The following is an 18,915-nucleotide window of genomic DNA, read 5'->3' on the forward strand; positions in this document are numbered from 1 at the left end:
GCAGTTAAGACCACTTCGTATGCAATGACAACGACATTCACGGTAAACTTTCTCTATGAATAAAAAGCTAGAAGAGTAAGTAGAAATAGTTTCACAATGGACTTATCAGTGCTTTGAAGATACTCCTAAAACACACTTAGCTGCAATTAACTTAGTTCAAAAACAGAAGTATTTTTACTTTTTATCAAATAGCAATGTAAGAAAAAATTTCCAATAGCCTGTTAACAAAACCAGGAACAGAGGAACTTCAGTCCCCTCTTCTTACCAGTGGTTTTGCTAAGGATGCTGGCTTTGCTTTATCTGACAGTGTTGTCTTCTCAGTGTTCAATTTGATTATTGCATTTGGTGGGTTTTTTCCCCTCAGCATATAACATGATACGTTAGTTTATTTATTTATTCATTCATTTTTGCTTTCGGTCAGAAACAGCTTTCATCATACAGTTTCCTCTTCTTCTTTTGGTTAAGAGGAGGGGCTGAAAAATCATGAGTTCCAGTATCTCTTTGAGGAGGTTTATTTCTGCTTTTTCTCTTGGAGCCTCTGAGGGGACATAGCCAGGAAAGGCCACCTTGTCCCCCAATTAGGTAATCAATTCCATCCACGAGAATCACTTCCTCCCATCGGCACAGGTAAGAGCTGCTTTTATGGTATTTCTATCACATGATCATATGTAGTCTAGAGAATTTCAGATGGGGTAACATGAGAGCGGGATAGATGGGGAAGCCTTGTTGTCAGAGCTTGGCAGCATGTGAAAACTGGAGTTTGTTACTGGTTCTTTTCTGAGTGTGCTGTGACTCCTGATGTGAGCTAGAAAATTAAGATAGAGGATCTATGGAGCTCATTCCTCTTTTTGTTTTGATTTGTTTTTCAAGACAGGGTTTCTCTGTGTAACCTTGGGTGTCCTAGGCTCACTTGGTAGACCAGGCTAGCCTCAAACTCAGAGTGATTTGCCTGCCTCTCACATTCACAGAGATCGGCCGCCTCCATGAGCGCTGGGATTAAAAGCGTGTACCACCACACCCAGCTGAGTTCAGTACTCTTTATCTTGGCCAAAAGTTTAAATATAATTCGCTTAGGAGAAGTCATAACAGCAGCCAGGTATGATATCTCAGTGGGCACATACTTGCTACCCAGCCTAATTGACCACGTGACTTTCATCCCTGGAACACAAATAAAGGTAAAAGGAGAGAACTCACTTGGAAAAGTTGTCATCTGCACACATGTACGTTGTGGCATAGGTACACACCCAACAAAAAATTAAATAAAATAAAAAATTAAATAAAAAAATCTGTAATCAAATATTTTTTAAATATTAGAGAAAACATGAACAATTTCTGAAAACTTTATTAAAACACTGGAGAAGAATAATTCCATATGCAGTTTGTTTTCTATATTATTTGTTGCCTATAATCTCAGTTAATGGTGTAAATGGAAAGATTATTTACAAATATTTACTATTTAATAATACATTGATATCTATTATCAGATTAGATCCTTATGAGCATGAAGTAATTACTGCATAGTGACAAAACTTACTTCATGTAGGCTCCTTTGGCAACATCATGTACTAGAAGATCATAAGTGAAATGATCTTATACATGGAATAATTTGGGATTAAAACTTCAGGTTGCATCCTGCGATGCCCCTTTCTCTTGCTCCCATATCCCACCCCTGAATTATTCTACGTTCCTGGTTTCTGCAGTTACTCCAGGTGATGTAGCATCTCTGCAGGACCCTCAGATACAAGGAACACTGTAGCGTTTTTCTTTCTGGGTGTCACTTACTAGGCTAAGGAGTGTCTTTCCTAGTTACAGGCACAATCCTGGAGAAGAGGGAATGTATAGGCTGTGGCTAAGTGGAGAGGTTGGACATCTCAGGCGTTTCAGCTTTAGAAATATACCCAGGAGATATTTCTAATATTTGGAGACCAAAATGTTAGTCATCTGTAGTATCAAACTTCAAATATTCCTTGAAGGTGCTGGCTTGGAATGACTGATAATCATGTATAACTGAAAACTCTGTAAGAACGCTTTTTGTAGTCATGTGTTTACCAAAATCTGTAAGGAACTTTAAAGCAAAGATTTAAAAATTTTTTTATTTGAATTGATAGTTTTAAAAGTGTTTTAATGCTTTGAAGTAGTACAAAATTTCGCTACCAAAACTTTTAAAAATATATGTAGAATATTTTGAACAAATAGGCTGTGTCAATATTACAATGGCTTTTAATACATTATTAATTCTATCCATGTTTTCTAATAATAACTGCTGTGACCATTCGAAGTACAAATGCCTTCAACAGAAATGTGCAAAGACTTCTCACCTGTAGAGCAAATCAGGGTCTGTGGATGTTAGGGTATTTAGATCATTCAGGGAGTTAGTCAGACAACCCCACCCCTTTCCACCCAGTGCAGCATCAGATCCAGGTACCTTCCTAAAGGTGGACATTTAAACTTTTTCTTTAGAAATTGCTCAAGGCCATAGAGCAGAAAACACACTTCACATGAACAAGATGAGTGACCAGGATGTCACTTACTCAACTGTGAGATTTCATACGTCTTCAGGGTTGCAGAACGCAGTGAGGCCTAATGAGACTCAAGGGCCCAGAGAAGCTGCCCACAGAGGTAAGTGTTTTATGTGTCTACATTCAACTGTTTATGCATTGCAAAGTTTTGACCTTTGTAAGAAATAACCCTAATTCCAGCTATTAGCTGGTAACAGATAAAGCCTGAAGGGCAGCATAGAGCATTGGGAGTCTGTACAAAAAGGGGTATTGAAAAAGGAGAAGCGAGAAGTGATCACATTCTATCAAATTTGAGAAACCATTAGGAAGTTTTTGAAATTAGTCTAGTCAAGACAGGATTCGATTAAAAAAAGAAAAAGAAGCAGAGCCAAAAAAAAAAAAAAAATCCCTGAAGCCTTTAAAAGTAATAGACAAATTAGAATCTGAAGAAATACCAAATGTTCTAGTTAGAAAAATCTTAAGGAACTGAAAAGTTTTATTAGAAACAGTACTTTCACTCTCACAGAAGATGTTTAATTGTCCCAATTATTCCCAAGATCTGATGCAACAAAGCAGCAACAGTCGCCCATCAGAGGAGGAAGTTTCTTCCTGCAGGGATAGATGTGGAGGAAGAGATCAGGGGTGAGAGAGTATAGTGAGGTGGGAATGAGTAAAGCACACTGTGCATTCCCAAAAACGTCAAAGAAGAAATAAAATGTGTTAGCGAAAAAGAGGAGATCTCATTTTTAATCCTCTTTTTCTGCTCACTCTCCACGTTCTGTCACTGTTGAACTCCAACCTGAGAGTCTTTCCCTCTTCGATGTGGTGAAGATTTGCCGTTTTACTTTCCCATTCCAAGCAGGTTTTTAGAACTGTCTAAAGAGAAATAGAGTCTGTGGACGAAAAGAGACAGTTAACTTCTAGGTCTCTTTAAGGGCAGGGCTGTATGCAGGTCAGATCCTGAACAGCCATGGCTCCCTTTCTGAAGGATGCACTTCTGATCCTGTAGAACTGGGTGACGGCACGTGACTGTCACGCAGCTCCTTCTAGGCTGACTCAGGAGGACTCAGTAATCAAGAATAAAGGTGAAGGCAGTTCAAAATCCGGTGAAACTTCACACAAGTAGGACTTCTGAAGTCTTCTGCGTGTTAGGCAGAAAGCTACAAGATTGAAAGCATATTTTCAGTCGTTTCGTATCATGGACTCCTGTAAAATTTTTAGAGACCAGTATCTCCTTGTTTTCATGCTACAGAGAACTAGAATTAGTCCTGGGATTTGCTCTCTTCATGGTGATGAATTCCTTGCTTTGTTTTGTTGATTCAAGAGCGCTCAGTGCCCTGGAAGCTCATGGTGATGGTTCTTGGAGTCTTTTGTTTCCTTCTGCTGCTAAGTGTTGCCGTGTTGCTGACACAGAGTGAGTAACTGGGATGCATCTTCTTTGCCTTTCTGCCTAAGCAATGGCTTTAGACACTAATGATGCAGTCAACGCACTCTGTCCATTGTCCTGCCTTACATAACCAGGCAGTGTGCTGGACAGCTCTGGACTTTAATAGTTTTGCCTGACACACTGCAGCGTCCTGTTCTTTCACATACCTATTCTGTGAGCTCTGGAGCTGCCTTGTTTTATCTCATGGTCATGTTCCTTCTGGGCTCAGGTGATTGTGAATCTTAGGGAATCATTCTGTGAGAAACAGTTGTGCAGAAGAATAGACGAGTTCTCTTCATTTTTCCTCGATGTATATTGAGGCCATGGTTGCATAAATACACTAGCTCTGTACAGTGTCATTAAAGCTCCAGCCCTGTTGGATTCCTTCACATATATAGTGGAAGTTACTTTCCAGCCTATGCTAAAACATAGCCATGTATTCTTTATCTAGGTATTTATTTGTAACATGTTGCTAATTGTGATAAAATGAAAGACTTGGAAGGTACGATACTTTCACCGTAATTTAAATTCAGCTGCATCATTTATTTTACACTGAAGTTGATGATAAAATTCAGTGTCATTTCCATAGAGTAATTTGAGGTGTTATTTTCTAAATGTCAAAATACCAATTAAAATAATGATATGTGTTGTCAGTAAAGACTAGGCGTTTTTTTTTCTTAAATTTCAATATTTACCCCTTAAGAGCATTTTTGAATTATATACGCTATTACCTTTAGTTTTTCAGTATAGACAAGAAAAACATGAACTGAAGCAAAATCTTAACAACCTCACTCAAATGTACAGTACCCTGCAAAATAAAAGCCACTTAAATAATGAAATATTGAGAAATAATTCTCCAGAGTATGATGCCTCGAAACAACAGAAGGAACGAGACTCCATCCACAGAGGACAGAACAGATGCTTCAGGGAAACCAAGATGGGTTTAGAGTGCTCTCAGCCCACAGGTATGGAGGATCTTGACGACAGAATTGCGTTATTCTCTAGTTTCTGCTCCAGAAGCTTCCAACTCCACTTAGCAGCTACATGCTGGGGACTCTGGGTTAATGGTTTGGGGTTTCCTTATTTCATGTAGTAGCCTGGAACACCAGAAATCTCTCTCTGGATTAGGGGAGTCTTATAGTTTCTCGATGTCAGTGGCCATTCTGGCTTTCCTACTGCTCCCAGGAGATGTAACCACAATTCAGAACTGCTAAGAGTTCAGGTCCTTTGGGTTTATGGGCAAATCTGTGTCTCTAACTTTATTGCTGACAGAACATGCACTTTTTAAAGCAAGAGTCTATGTACCAAATATTCAGGCTAAAATGGACTAGAAATTTATATGGATAAAAAGTGGTGTGTGTGTGTGTGTGTGTGTGTGTGTGTGTGTGTGTGTGTGTGTGTGTGTGTGTTTCCTTCTGTCTTGTTATGAGAGAGGTGGTCTGCTTGTGACAAAGGATCCTCCATTTAGAGCACATAGCAGCTTCACCATGGTGTCCACACGCCACAATTCCGTCAGTGATGCAGTGAACAAAGCTAGAAAGATGAAGATACCAAGCATTTCAAGAAATCTTTCTTACTTTTCAATGTGCCTGATTATATTTAAATAACACAGTTATCATTCATTATTACATAGTTTTCCGGATTAGAGTTTACAAAGAGCTCTTGTACATGGTCTGACTGTCATGTGGTAATAGGGGACCTAATATTGTTAAAACTGCCACATTATGAAATATGTGGCAGGAAAAAGAAAAAGCTCCAAAAAGTCTCTAAAGTATTTCTGACCCATGAAAAATGTTTTCTGTAATTAATTTGAAATAACTTCATCATCTGTAAATGATAGCATAATGATGTAATCCCTCAAATTAGGAGGATGAAGGAGGAGGATTATAAATTTGCGTACAATCTGGACAACCCAGCAAACTCCAGGCCAGCCTTAGCTACACAGTGGTCACTGTTCACAGCAAACAAAGGTTGGAGATTAAGGTTGTCAGTAGAGCATGGCCATCCCAGGACCTCACTAAACAAAGTCATCATACTGACATGTTGCTACTACACAAACTGCCTACATTTTACTGTATTCAATTTGCCACATGGGCATACCAGTGAAGACATCGCACAATCAGGAGAACAGACTATCATCATCCTGAGCTCCTTTGTGTGCCTCTTATGTCTCTTAAGGTAAAAGCATTTAGCAGAGACCATGCATGACGCAGCTCTTAGTGTGCAGTAGCATGTGGTCCTCTGTGTGCACAGTGAGTTACTGCAGATCTGATTTCATCCTCCATTTAGCTGCCTGTGAGCAACAAGTACTTGTTTCCCATCCACAAGGTCATGGGATAGTACATGCTTCTGCTTCTTAGAGTCGGGCTGGGTTAGAACCCCTTTCTGAGTGGAATTATAAAGGCTGATCCTTGGCCTGGGTGGTTTCACTTTGCACCGATCCTCAAGTTCATGCATGTTGATCACATAGGTCAGCATCTCTCTTTGGGAGATTGGAGTTTCAGATGTGCTTTCATTCGGTAGCCCTGGCTCACTAGAAGCTCACGGTATAGACAAGGCTGGCATTCGAGTCACCACTTAGCCTAGGCTGGCCGCGAACTGTTGGTGATCCTCCTGCCTCACTGTTTGGAGTGTCCAGGTTATAGTCATAAGTCATCAGCCTGAGCTGATTTAGTTCCCTTTAAAGAACAACTGGTAACTTTTTGAGTATATGTGGTACATTTTCTCTACTGGTTCACCCACAAAAGACACTCAAGCTGTTTCCATAGCTACTGTGATAAACAGTGCTGCATAGAGCATGGGTGTGCAGGAGTCTCTCCACATTCTATAATCTCAATTTCTGAGAGCTGTGAGATTTTATATTCCTCTGATAACAGAATACCAGAAAATAAGCAGTTTAGCCATTCACCTTCTCTGTTGTAGGCAAACATGTTGAAGGACACTTGTTCTGCTGCGGCATAAAATGTTATTATTTCATCATGGATAATAAACACTGGAGTGGATGTAAACAGACCTGCCAAGATTGCGGCTTATCCTTTTTGAACATACATGATGACTGTGAAATGGTATGGTAGACACTTATCTGCCATTGTATTCTCCTTGACTCTGTCTCTTGGATAGTGAAATACCAAACCCAGGCAGATTTTCTTTGAAAGATAGACCTTTATGGTTATATATTGTTTTCTTGTCATTTGAGCAAAACTGCAGTAAGAAGGTCCCAGGAAACTCCCTTTTGCTCCTCACTTAGTGTCAGGAGACAGGGTCTGTTTTGAAATTTGTTATTACAAGGCTACCTGTGTCTTTCAGTCTTCTTCATTTCTCAGGCATCTGCAAAAAGAGTTTCTTAGTGAAGCATGGCTTTCCCTGATAAGTTTAACCCTTTGGTGTAGCACATCCTGTGACTGACAGTTACTTATCTCCATAGCGTGCAAACTAAACCCCCAGAGGCCACTGTCTAGGGTTTGCTCCTTGGAACCCAGAAGTGAGACTCCCAGAGATGAGTAATCAGATGACAATAGGGCAAGTAGTTGCCCTCTGGGTCTATATTCAAAATGGGAATGATGTGAGAACCACAGGAGTGAGTGGTATTTCCAGTAAACCTTATGGTGATTTTCACTGAAACTGTTCATAATTTTTACTTCATATTATTCTTAAGTTTTGTAAAAAGATGCCATCTTTAGAAGTGAGTACTTAAAAGAAAACGTTGCCAAGATGGTGATATTTTCTGTTTAAATTATTACCAATGAAATATTTTCATATATGAAGGTTTTTTTTTAGCGAAACGATTGCAGAATCACCTTGCAAGCTTTGTTATTCAGAACATGACACACTATTTATACACCAATTTAATATATATTAAATAACTGCATAAAATAGTTTCAAATGTCAGGTAATAATGTAATTTTCCATTTAACAGAGTAAGTATAATCAAATTAAAACCCATATTGTAAAATATATTCAGTAACTTAATTAGACATCATGCCATTCAGTTGTCTCAAGTAAGATCCTCTAAATACTTCCAAATATCTCCCACCTTCTCAAGTTCTGTCCTCTGCAACTGAACTAGAGAAAGGCTCCCTTTCTGTTCATGGAGTTTACTGCACAGCTTTGTAACTTCACTTACTTACTGCACAAGATTCTTTACCTCTATGAATTATATTTGAAGACAGGGCACTACTTCCCATATGAGCAATTCCAATATGTTTCTGTAGTATATGGGAACGCTCATTTCATAATTTCATAGAGTGTCAGAAATTGTTTAATGGTCTACTTATGTAGGGCACGTTTGTGGTCCTTAAGCAGAAAGACTGTGTGTTGAAAGCCAGCCTTGGTTACATAGTGTGATTTGGTCTAAGAAACACAGTCATAAATCATGTGATGAACCCAGTATTTCAGGACACATGAAGTTTTTATTTTAAGTGACTTATCAAGGTGACATCAGTTTTGTTTATCAATATGCTACCAGTAGGAAGTCACTTCAAAAAATGAACATGGTGGAAGTTACAATGGGAGTACAGGAGAGCAGAGAACTGACACAGGAATGCTGGGACCTTTTCCTGAATGTTCTCCTCAAACAAACAAAAATTGTATCATAAAGTATATTGTTTCCTTTACAGAAGCTCCTTCGGGATAAGATGTCTCCAAACAATTACTGGATTGGATCGTCATATAATACGAATACAAATAAATGGACATGGGTTGGTGATGACCCATCTAAATTGTGAGTTTCTGGAGCTATTCACACTCTAACGCTGGTGTGGGAATTGGGAAGATTGTGTGAAAAGGGGTTCTCCCATTCACATGGTTTTCTTCATTGTTTATGGAGGTCATGGGTAAGGACAAAATGCATGAGGCAGTGTCAGAGCACGTGTTACACAAGGACAATGTATGGTTGAGGAGCTGATTGAAAGTGTGTTAACACTGCATACATCTTAGGACTGCATGTTCTTCTTTTTAAAAATTTATTCAGATTACAACTCAGTTTTTATCCCATCACTTATATCCTCCCATCCCTCCCTTCCTCCTGCTTTCACTCTATTTCCTTCCCTTAGGTGTATGACCTAAGGGGACCTCCTCTCCCACTAAATGTTCATAGGCTATCAAGTCTCATCTTGGTAGCCTGCTTATTCTTCCTCTGAGTGCCACCAGGCCTCCCCACCAAGGGGAGGTGCTCAAATATGTAGCACCAGAGTTCATATCAAAGTTTTGATTGTTTGTTTGTTTGTTTAATTTTTTAAAAAAGATTTATTTATTATACATACAATGTTCTGCCTGCATGTACACTTGCCTGCCAGAAGAGGGCACAAGATTTCATTATAGCTGGTTGTGAGCCACTATGTGGTTGCTGGGAACTGAACTCAGGACTTTTGGATGAAAAGCCAGTCCTCTTAATCTCTGAGCCACCTCTCCAGCCCCCAGGACTATATGTTCTAAGATGCATGGGGCACAGGCAAATCAACAGCTTACAATGTTGTGAAGTGACTGAATTATCATGACAGATGCAATGGCTACGAGTACCTTAAACATTCATTTGGCATTTGTTACTGCAGTTAGCTTATATAATTGCTTGTTATTTATAAAAATAAAAGCATGTTTATATGTACACACCTATGTATATCTACCTTCCATCAAGGTGTTTTGTTGGGTAAACTCCAAGTTTTATGTTCACTTATTGTCTGGTAGAAAACTGTTTACTAATTATCTTTATAAATATTTCTTTTTCTTGATTATCTCATATACATAAAATATGATCATATCATCCCCTACACCCGCCAAAAACAACTTCTGCATCTGTTCTAATATGTGTCTTTCTAGCCCATGCCTTCTTAACTAACTGCCCATAGGTGCACGGCTGTAGGCCATCAAGTAGAGCAAGGATACACACCTTTGGCCACATCCTCAAAAAATAATGAATATTCCTTTTCCAGCAGCTGACACCTAACAATGGTGATTTCCTAAGACATAGAGGCCCCTTCTGTCTTTGCAGACATTTCATCAGGTCCAGAAGGCTGCATTTCACAGAGCTTTCCCCCTTCTCTGGTTCTCACATTTTTTCTATTTCCTCTTCCATGCTGTTCCCCTAGCCTTGCTAGTGGTGTGGATGGGAGGGAGTAGATGTAGTTGTCTCCTTTAGGGCTGAGCACATATTCTCTTCTCCTAAGCAGTTGGACCAATTCTGACTCTCTGCACTGACTGCTGCCCACTGTAAAAAGAAGTTTCTCTATGGAGGTTGAGAGCAGCACAAGTCTAGGCCATAAATATGAATATTTAATGTACTATTTGACTACTTGACCACTTAGTAAAGTGATTGTAGTAGGTTCCAACCTAGGGCCTGTGACCTCGATCTTGAGCTTTTGATTTGAGTTGCAATAGCAAATGTGATTTAATGTATGTAGTAACAGCCTCAACTCCAATAAGAAAGCAGCTAATTATCTTATTACAATGGCACCACTGGGAACATCTTACCTAGCAGGTCGGTCGGTGCTGTGGCATGCACAGTCCAGTGCAGGGTGGGACCATTTATATCTTCTCTGCCCTGCAACCTGCAAAGCACATTCTGATCCTTTGGAAGCCAGCACAGGGTAAGAGGTTTCCTGATTGGCTTGGGACTGATTCCTCTACATCCTGATGTCAAAGTATGTGTTGTCTGTAGCAATAGGGTCTTATCATATAGCTATGGTTGGGTAAGCAAGCCTGTGCTGTATTGCAGACATCTGTGGTCTCCTTGACCTGTAATTTTTCTGGAGGTAACCTCTGTCTTGCACTTTGATTCTCTTTTAATAATTCATATTGTCTGTGGTTAAATTTTTTTAAAGTTAAATTTTGATTTTTAACATTTTTCATAGAATATATTTTGATCAGTTTTCCCTTCCCACAAAATACTCCTAGTTCCTCCCTACCTCCCAGCCCTCTCAGCTTCAGGTTATTTCCTTCTCTTGCTCCACTAAACAAAGATAAAACAAAAAGGGGGAAATAAAATCAAACTAATACGCAAAACAACCCTGTAAGACAAAAAAAAATTTCCAAACAAATAAACAAACACACAAAAAATCCAAACTACCAATGAATAAAGAAATCTTATTTTTGGTTTTTGTCCATTTGTATCTTACCTGTTCTGTCTATGCCCCACAAGCCACTTAATTTCATTTATCTTCCTTGTGTCTTTTACATTATATAAATTTAAATATTCTATTTCTCCCCATCTTAAATACAAGATTCAAAGAAAGTGATTTATTTTTCACTAAACAGTGATCCCTTTCTTTTGGTTGTGTGGATTTCTCTCTCTTTCTCTACTGTTTTTGACAGAGTCTCATGAATCCAGACTAGCCTTAAACTCTCTATATGTTGAAGGTTAGCCTTGAACTGTAGTACTCCTACCTTCATCTCCTAAATTCTGGAATTGTGATTATATCCCACTATGCTTGGCTGGATTTCTTACTGAGGATCTCCATTTTGAGTGCATTCTTTAGTCATCTTCCTCTAACTATTAGTGGGAAGACTGGCTACAGTACTTCCCTGATCATCTGAGCTTCATTCCAATTCCTGCTACATTTCAGCTAGAGTAGATATCTGGTTTCTATTGGTTTATACTGAATTTCTTTTCTTTTCTTTTCTTTTCTTTTCTTTTCTTTTCTTTTCTTTTGAGACAGGGTTTCTCTGGGTAGCCTTGGGTGTCCTGGACTTGCTTTGTAGACCAGGCTGGCTCAAAACTCACAGAGATCTGCCTGTCTCTGCCTCCCAAGGTGCTGGGATTACAGGCTTGCGCCGTCATACATGGCTTATACAAGATCTTAATTAATTATTAATTAATTACTTTTTGACTTTTGATTGCTATGTAGCCTGGGCTGGCCAAGAACTCACAATCCTTCTGTTTTAGCCTATATGCTACTTTGCTGTTTTAATTATTATTATTATTTTTATTTTGCAGCATTTAATTTTTTGTGGCCTTTAATATATCATGCTGTGGAAATCACTGTTGTGCTGCATACAGGGAATTCAGTAGATCACAATGTTTCAGCGAAGACCTATTAGCTATGAGGTGGGGGAAGAAGAAAGGGAAAAGAATCCAAAACATTACTTACAAGCCCTCATCTCTGATTGTATTTCAAATCTTCCCTTTCTCCTAAATACACAAGCATATAAAATGTTGTTCTTAGCTAGGTGTGGTGGTGCATACCTTTAATCCCAGCACTCGAGAGACAGAGGAAGATGGATTGCTGTGAGTTCGAGGCCAGCCTGGCCTACAAAGTGAGTCCAGGACAGCCAAGGCTACACAGAGAAACCCTGCCTCAAAACAAACAAACAAACCAAAAGCCTTTTTCTGTGTGCAACATAGATCTGTTTTTACTTTTATTCTAGCATTTTTATTGACAAAACATGAGTGGGAAAGAAGATTAAGAATAAAATAATTTTTTGGAAATATTGAAAATCATTTTTACCTGATGACCAAAAATTGCAAGTGTGAAATAAGATGGAGATTTTGTTGTGATCAAGAGACCATTTCTTTCTAATGAGCTTAGAGAAAGAAAAACATTTTAGTGATGAAATTATGATTAATAGTTCCATATTCTATATACTTTGGCCAATAGAATTTTTGAAATCATGACTTATTACAGTCAGTGTTCACAATTAAACAGTTGCCCGTTATTGTTTTCATTCTTCAGAGACACGAATATAAGTAATTTCAATCCTAAGGAAGGAGCATGTGTGTTTTTATCTAAAACAAGACTAGAAAATATTAGCTGTGAAAAAGACTACTCCTGCATTTGTGAGAAGAGGATGGATAAGTTCCTTGATTCACTCTCCAACAAGAGTTAAAGGTAAAAAGAAACGTACTGGTCCTGGTTTATTTCCTGTGAGAATCTGTGACTCCTTACAAACAAGTGTTTTCATCACAGGACTTAGTCTGCTCTGCAAACAGAGAGAAGAGCTGGCAGAGGTTGGGAATGGTCTCTGGAATCTGACTTGACAGAGCAGAGACCTTCTTTCTTCCTCATGGAGACAGAACAGATCTTCTCTGATGCATGGACAGAGCACCAAGGAATCTGCTCAGTCTATTTGCTTAAGTTCCTATAGAAATAAATAAAGGACTCTAATAAACAGCCTGGGTATTTCACCATTAATAAGATAGATTATCTTCATTGAAATCACAATTCAGAGCTAGAATATAGTTGCAGGCTTCTGTGTCTCCTTTATTAGTTGATTGCTATTTTGTTTTGTTTTGTTTTGCTTTGCTTTGCTTTTTTGTTTCATGTAGAAGTTTTCCTCACTGTTATAAACATTTCTTTGAGGCATAAAACATAATTTCAAATTTGGTGAACAGTTGCAAGGGTAGTTGAAGAAACTCCTAAATATCTTTTATCCTAGACATCAGTTGTCCTTCCAACCTGTCTTTAATCCATCTATAAATTGAGGCCTTATAGAAATGGTGGTAATAACTCAAGTTGGCTAGGTGTAGTGGCTTACACTTGTAATCTTGGCAATTAGGAGGCTAAGACAGAATTGCTGAAAGAAAACGAATACAAGGAGAGCCTGTGTCATTGAACCAAACAAACCAAACAAAATCCAGGTGCAAATGTTTCTAAATATTTTCCAGGGACAATACTTTATCTTATACAACCATACCCAAATGATCAAACTCAGGACATTTTGTATTAATGCAAGTATTTGCTCTAATCTGGGATCTGTGTATCTATCCACATTTCCTCCACATTCCGGTTCACATGCATTCAGTGCATTAGTGTCCTTTAGTCCTGAGTGGTTTGTGTGTGTGTGTGTTTGCTGGTTGTTTGTTTTTTCGTGTGTTTTATTGTATGTTTGTTCTAAGGCAGAGTTTCTTTGTGGTACACTAGTTGTCATGGAACTCTGTCTGGAAAATATGCTTACCTGGAACTCAGATGTTCATCGGCTTTTGCCACTGCCTCGTAAGTGCTTAGATTAAAGGCAGAAGCTACCGCACATGGCTTGCAGTTTTGGTTTTTCACCTTGGTATTTTGTAAATCAACTTGTGGAGTGAGAATGTATATGTAAAAGAACACACCCAAATTAGGACATGAGAAATATGCATATATATATATATATATATATATATATATATATATATATATATGGTAATCTTGGCTACCCTGACTCTTGCTATATAGTCAAGGCCCTCAAGCTCAGAGATACTCACCTCCATTTCCTCTGCAAGCGCTGAGATTAAAGACATGTGCTACTAGGCTCAGCTGAGAAATATGGGCTTTAATAAATAATTTCACTTCTTATCCTCCATCAAATTCAAACAGAGCATTTCCACCTCCTCTTAAAGTCCTTTCTTGCTCCTGGCTGTGCTGTCTTACACTGTAAATAAGCTGTATTTCCATTATAGCTTTGTATATGCCTTATTTCTCCTCCTCAAGTTTTTTAATATTAACCCACAACTTTTCCTTTTTAAAAATAATATCTTATTAAGTCTTTTGATAATTTCATACCACGTATTTTAATCATACTTATTTCCTTTGCCTAACTCCTTCCAATTCACTCCCACCTCCCTACACACTCAGCTCCCTCTTCTGTTTTCTTCTTTTAAACCCATCAAATTCAGTTGTGTTGTCCATTTACTTTGGGTGTAGGAGCTGCCCTGGAGTTGGGTCATTGGAAGTATTAAGAACATTTACAAACCTTTGGCCAAATTAAACAGAGAGAATCCAAATTAATAAAATCAGAGATGAAAAGAGAGCCACTGCAACAGACACCAAGGAAATTCAGTGAATCATAAAGACATATGTTAAAAATATATGTTACACTTAGATGAACATTGCCTCCCCCAAAGCTTAAAACACACAGGAAAGAACACTTTCAAATTATTTTTTTTATGAAGCCAGAGAATATTTAGTATTGGACAACCTCTTGACGGAATTTTACTTTAGTGAAATGACCTCCTTCTGCTTCTCAGCAGTTTTGGTTTGAAGTTTATTTTGTCAGATATTAGAATAGCTATGTCTGGTTTTTTCTTAGTTCTGTTTGCTTGGAATATCTTTTCCATCCTTTCCCCCTAAGCTTGTGTAAGAATTACTTTTCTAATATTTGATAAAACACAAGGTTCATAAAAACTTATATAAGGAAAGGTTTATTTTAAGTTTGTTTCCTGAGGGTTACAGTCCATGATGATCAAGCAGGGACACGGTAGAATAAATAGCTGAGAGCTTACATCTCAAGTCACCACCAGGAAACAGAGAAAACTAAATATAAATGCAGGGAAGTCTTTTGAAACCTCAAAGTCCACCCCCAGTAACGTGCTTCCTTCAGCAAGACCACAGCTCTTAATCTTTCCCAAACAGGCATCAACTGAGGACCAACTATAAAAATGCCTTAAGCTTATGGGGTTTAAACCATCACATGTGGTATCCATAGGGCTGAGTTGAGTTTCTTGGAGGTGTATGCAAGAAACAAGTATAGTAAATAACAACAACAACAACAACAACAAAAAGAGATGTATTCCAAGTAACTATAATTGAGAACAGGAAAAAACAAAAACAATTCAGTGAACTTTAAGTACATCTTTTCTGGTCCTGGCATGAGGCTCAAGTTTAAAATAGATCTCAAGAGATATTCATAAACAAACAGCACTGTTCATGATGTAGTTCTAAATAGCACCACTGTGTTTCCTTCAGTTTCTTCTTCAATGTGGTCTGACATTTTGCTAGAACTGTTTTTCAATATCCCAAGACCCAAATGGAAAGTTATGGGTGTCTCTCTCTTAAATATTTTCACTCCTGTCAGGATGGATGTGCTGTATTCTCCAAACCATCTCTCTTTGGAACTGAATAAAGTGATTTATGCATATTAAGAATATGAAAGGGAATGATATAAATCTACCGTTCTTCCTTTTGAAAAATTATATTGCTTTGTTGAGTGTTTTGCTCTTGTTAATTTGTTTTTATTCTAGTTTAATTGTGATAGTGTTAAGTAGAGTAGCTATTTCCTCTGAACTAAAACAGCCTCTCCTATTATCAAGGGAGACTCTTGAAAATGTAGGAAGTTGAAAATCAAGTGACCATATATGTGTGGATTCATATCTGGGTCTTCGATTCGATTCCACTGATCAACCAGCCTGTTGCTGTGCCAGTACCATGCTGTTTTAATTACTATTGCTTTATAGTACAGTTTGAGATCAGGTATGGAGACTCCTCCGGAGCACCTTTTATTGTACAAGATTGTTTTATAAAAACCGCAAGTCTCAAAAAGCTCCCAAAATTTACAAGACGCCCAAAGACCCTCCCAAAGTTTATATAAGCAGTAGTAATCACTGGGAGAGGTCACTCTTCTACCAGCTGAGTAGACTGTAAGTTATGCATGGGGCTTCGTGATCAGCTTTCAGGAATCTATCACCCATGCTAGGACAGGCTTTCTAGTCCTGCAGTGGCACAGCCATACCCACTGAAAATGATGAAATTCATCAAGCCAGCACAGCTGTTTGACAAAGTTCCAACAAAGTTGAGCCAAATGATGCAATCGCTGTCAATCTGTCTCTCACTTTTAAGTTTTTAGTCTCCGTGTGTTACATTCTTGGGAACTCTCCACGTTATGATTCCTTTTATGTCTTTTCCTGAGAATATTATGGCTAAGTCATTCTAGGAAAAGTCTTAAACTTACTCATGCTTCTGCTTAGAGGTAAATAACCTTATCTGGCCCTGTTTGGAAGTCTTCCTTATGCCCTGACGATCATTAAGCACAGATAAGCACATAAGAAGACATTTCTTTATGAGGTCATTACTCCAGGAATCTTCTTGGGTTATCCATTTCTAAGCAAACTCAAAAATATAATTGGTACAGGGTAAATAGAGACATTTGACAAACTCTGACAGGTCAGGAAAAGAGGTTGCAGATTCTAGCCCTCCCTTTAAGTATGGTTAGAGCTCTTTCAAAATATTGTTTTCATACTAGGCCATCTAGGGATGTCCCTGGAGGAATAATTCAGTAAATAAGATATATTGACTAAAATAATCTTTTCTTTCTTAGTGGCATAGGTGATGAAATTATATAGTAAAAGGAGTTAGGTATTAGTATTTGCTATTAACAAAATGTTCAGATATTGCCTGCTTTTCTGGAGTGCTTTAAAACTGCAAACACTGCCAGCCTAAAAGCAGGCTGTCATGTAATAAATGTGTTTTCTTTGGAGGAGACATTCTTTAGATTCTTTAAATGGGATTTTTATGGTTGATAATAAAAATAAAATCTGTTCCACTGTACTTTCCAATTGTGACTGAACTTTTAACCTTGAATATACAATAAAAAAGTCAAACACATAATCTGTATTTTTGGAATAATCATTAGTGTGCCTTTGTTCTATGAAATCTGTATAAATAGAGAAGCAATCTGACTGCTAGTTAGTCAGAGGTGCAGGATTCTTCTGACCACCATGCTTGACTCACTTCCCCCGGCAATGCAGCTGTTCCTGATTTATCTACTTTATTGTTAGTAAAACCTCATTCATATTCCTGTAACTTACTCCCATAAGTTCACTGAAGTAGTTTCATTAGCTGATCACCAGTATTTGGAGTAAAGAGACGTTTGTTCATGAATCCCAAGGAGAAGCGACACAGTACATAATAATCTTAGTGAAGATTTTTTTTTTTTTACTGAAACTATCCAAACTATTTTGCTTTGTTTTTTGTTTTTTTGTTTTTTTTTTTGAAATAAGATATACTACTCAGCTATTAAAGACAAGGAATTTCTCAAGTTTGTGGACAAATGGATTGAACTAGAAATGATCATAATGAGTGAGTTAACCCAAAAGCAGAAAGAGTCAAATGGTATATACTCACTTATGTCTGTACACTAGCCCAAGGGGCAGGTCCCATGAAAATCTTTACTTATGAGGAAAGTAGGACAGAGGGAAGGACATCTTATTGGGACTCTAGGTGAGAAAAGCATGGGAGAATGGGAAAATAGAAGGATCCAGATGGTTCTAGAAACTTACAAGAAGAACATTATGATGGGCAGATCTGGGCCCATGGGTCTGGCTCAAACTATGGCTCCAGCCAAGGACAATACAGGCAGTAAACTTCAAACCCCTACCCAGATCTAGCCAGTGGACAGAACATTCTCCACAGTGGAGTGGAGAGTGGGGTCTGACTTTCACATGAACTCTGGTGCCCCATATTTGACCATGTCCCCTGGATGGGGAGGCCTGGTGACACTGAGAAGAAGGATAGCAGGTTACCAAGAAGAGACTTGATACCCTATGAACATATACAGTGGGAGGAGGTCCCCCTCAATCACAGTCATAGGGTATGGGAATAAGGGGAAAATGGGAGGGAGGGGAGAATGGGAGAATACAAGGGATGGGATAACAATTGAGATGTAATATGAATAAATCAATAAAATATATGTAAAAAAGAAATAAGATATACCTTTCAAAAGATATTTTCAAAACTTTTAGTTAAGAAGAAAAGCTACTCATAGAAATCAAGTTATATTTCTGTCACCTTGAAGCAGTATTCCCGACTCAGTTCTCAATTCTAATTATCTAGAAAATAATATGTACTTGTTGAGTAATTGTTTAATTATTACTCTTTGCAAAATGTTCTTCTTGGTGCTGAAATCATTCTGTAGAGTAAACCACAATTTTTTTTCTTGGAGGCTTAAATTTCAAAGATTAGAAGTTTCTGGAAATAGCAAGCCTAGACTATATCTCAGTTGATACACTGTTTGCCTGGCATTAAGGAGAAGTAAAACAAAACCCTGAAGAGTTGTAAGGCAAGGTAAAGATGTAGGTATTTGGGTCATGATTAAGGTGCTCCGGGGACTCAAGAGGCAGGGAGTTAATTCTATTGAGACAGGGCATTGGCGGGAAAGATTCTTTAAGAAATCCATTTGATTGGGATTGAAGAAACAATGTGCATCTGGGCATATGACAAAACAGAGTGAAATTTTACGTAGATTTATTACCACACAAATGCACACTTTACATGGATGACTGCAGAAGAAGGGTTTGGGCATTGCTGGAGG

General features: G+C 38.2%; 1 protein-coding gene across 2 annotated transcripts; it reads left to right on the forward strand.

The window, feature by feature from the left end:
- The first annotated feature begins 427 nt into the window (after window positions 1–427).
- Window positions 428–17,195, forward strand: LOC311588595 (killer cell lectin-like receptor 2). Of its 2 annotated transcripts, XM_084766383.1 has the most exons (8): window positions 428–627; window positions 2,461–2,619; window positions 3,823–3,912; window positions 4,662–4,889; window positions 6,847–6,989; window positions 8,541–8,644; window positions 12,588–12,743; window positions 12,822–17,195. In XM_084766383.1, exons 2-7 carry the CDS (start codon window positions 2,499–2,501, stop codon window positions 12,739–12,741), a joined length of 840 nt encoding a protein of 279 aa, XP_084622509.1. In that variant the 5' UTR covers window positions 428–627; window positions 2,461–2,498; the 3' UTR covers window positions 12,742–12,743; window positions 12,822–17,195. The 2 variants fall into 2 exon arrangements, with proteins under 2 accessions (XP_084622509.1, XP_084622510.1); XM_084766384.1 differs by lacking the exon at window positions 3,823–3,912.
- The last annotated feature ends 1,720 nt before the right edge of the window (window positions 17,196–18,915 follow it).

This window comes from Acomys minous (assembly GCF_964271855.1).
Source record: "Acomys minous genome assembly, chromosome: 17".
Classification (NCBI taxonomy): Eukaryota; Metazoa; Chordata; class Mammalia; order Rodentia; family Muridae; genus Acomys; species Acomys minous.

Excerpts from the sequence above, each read along its gene's own strand:
- LOC311588595 (XM_084766383.1), top strand. The coding sequence starts at position 2,499 with ATGAACAAGATGAGTGACCAGGATGTCACTTACTCAACTGTGAGATTT. Across the intron at positions 2,620-3,822 it reads CAGAGAAGCTGCCCACAGAG|AGCGCTCAGTGCCCTGGAAG; the intron begins GTAAGTGTTTTA and ends TGTTGATTCAAG. Across the intron at positions 4,890-6,846 it reads AGAGTGCTCTCAGCCCACAG|GCAAACATGTTGAAGGACAC; the intron begins GTATGGAGGATC and ends TCTCTGTTGTAG.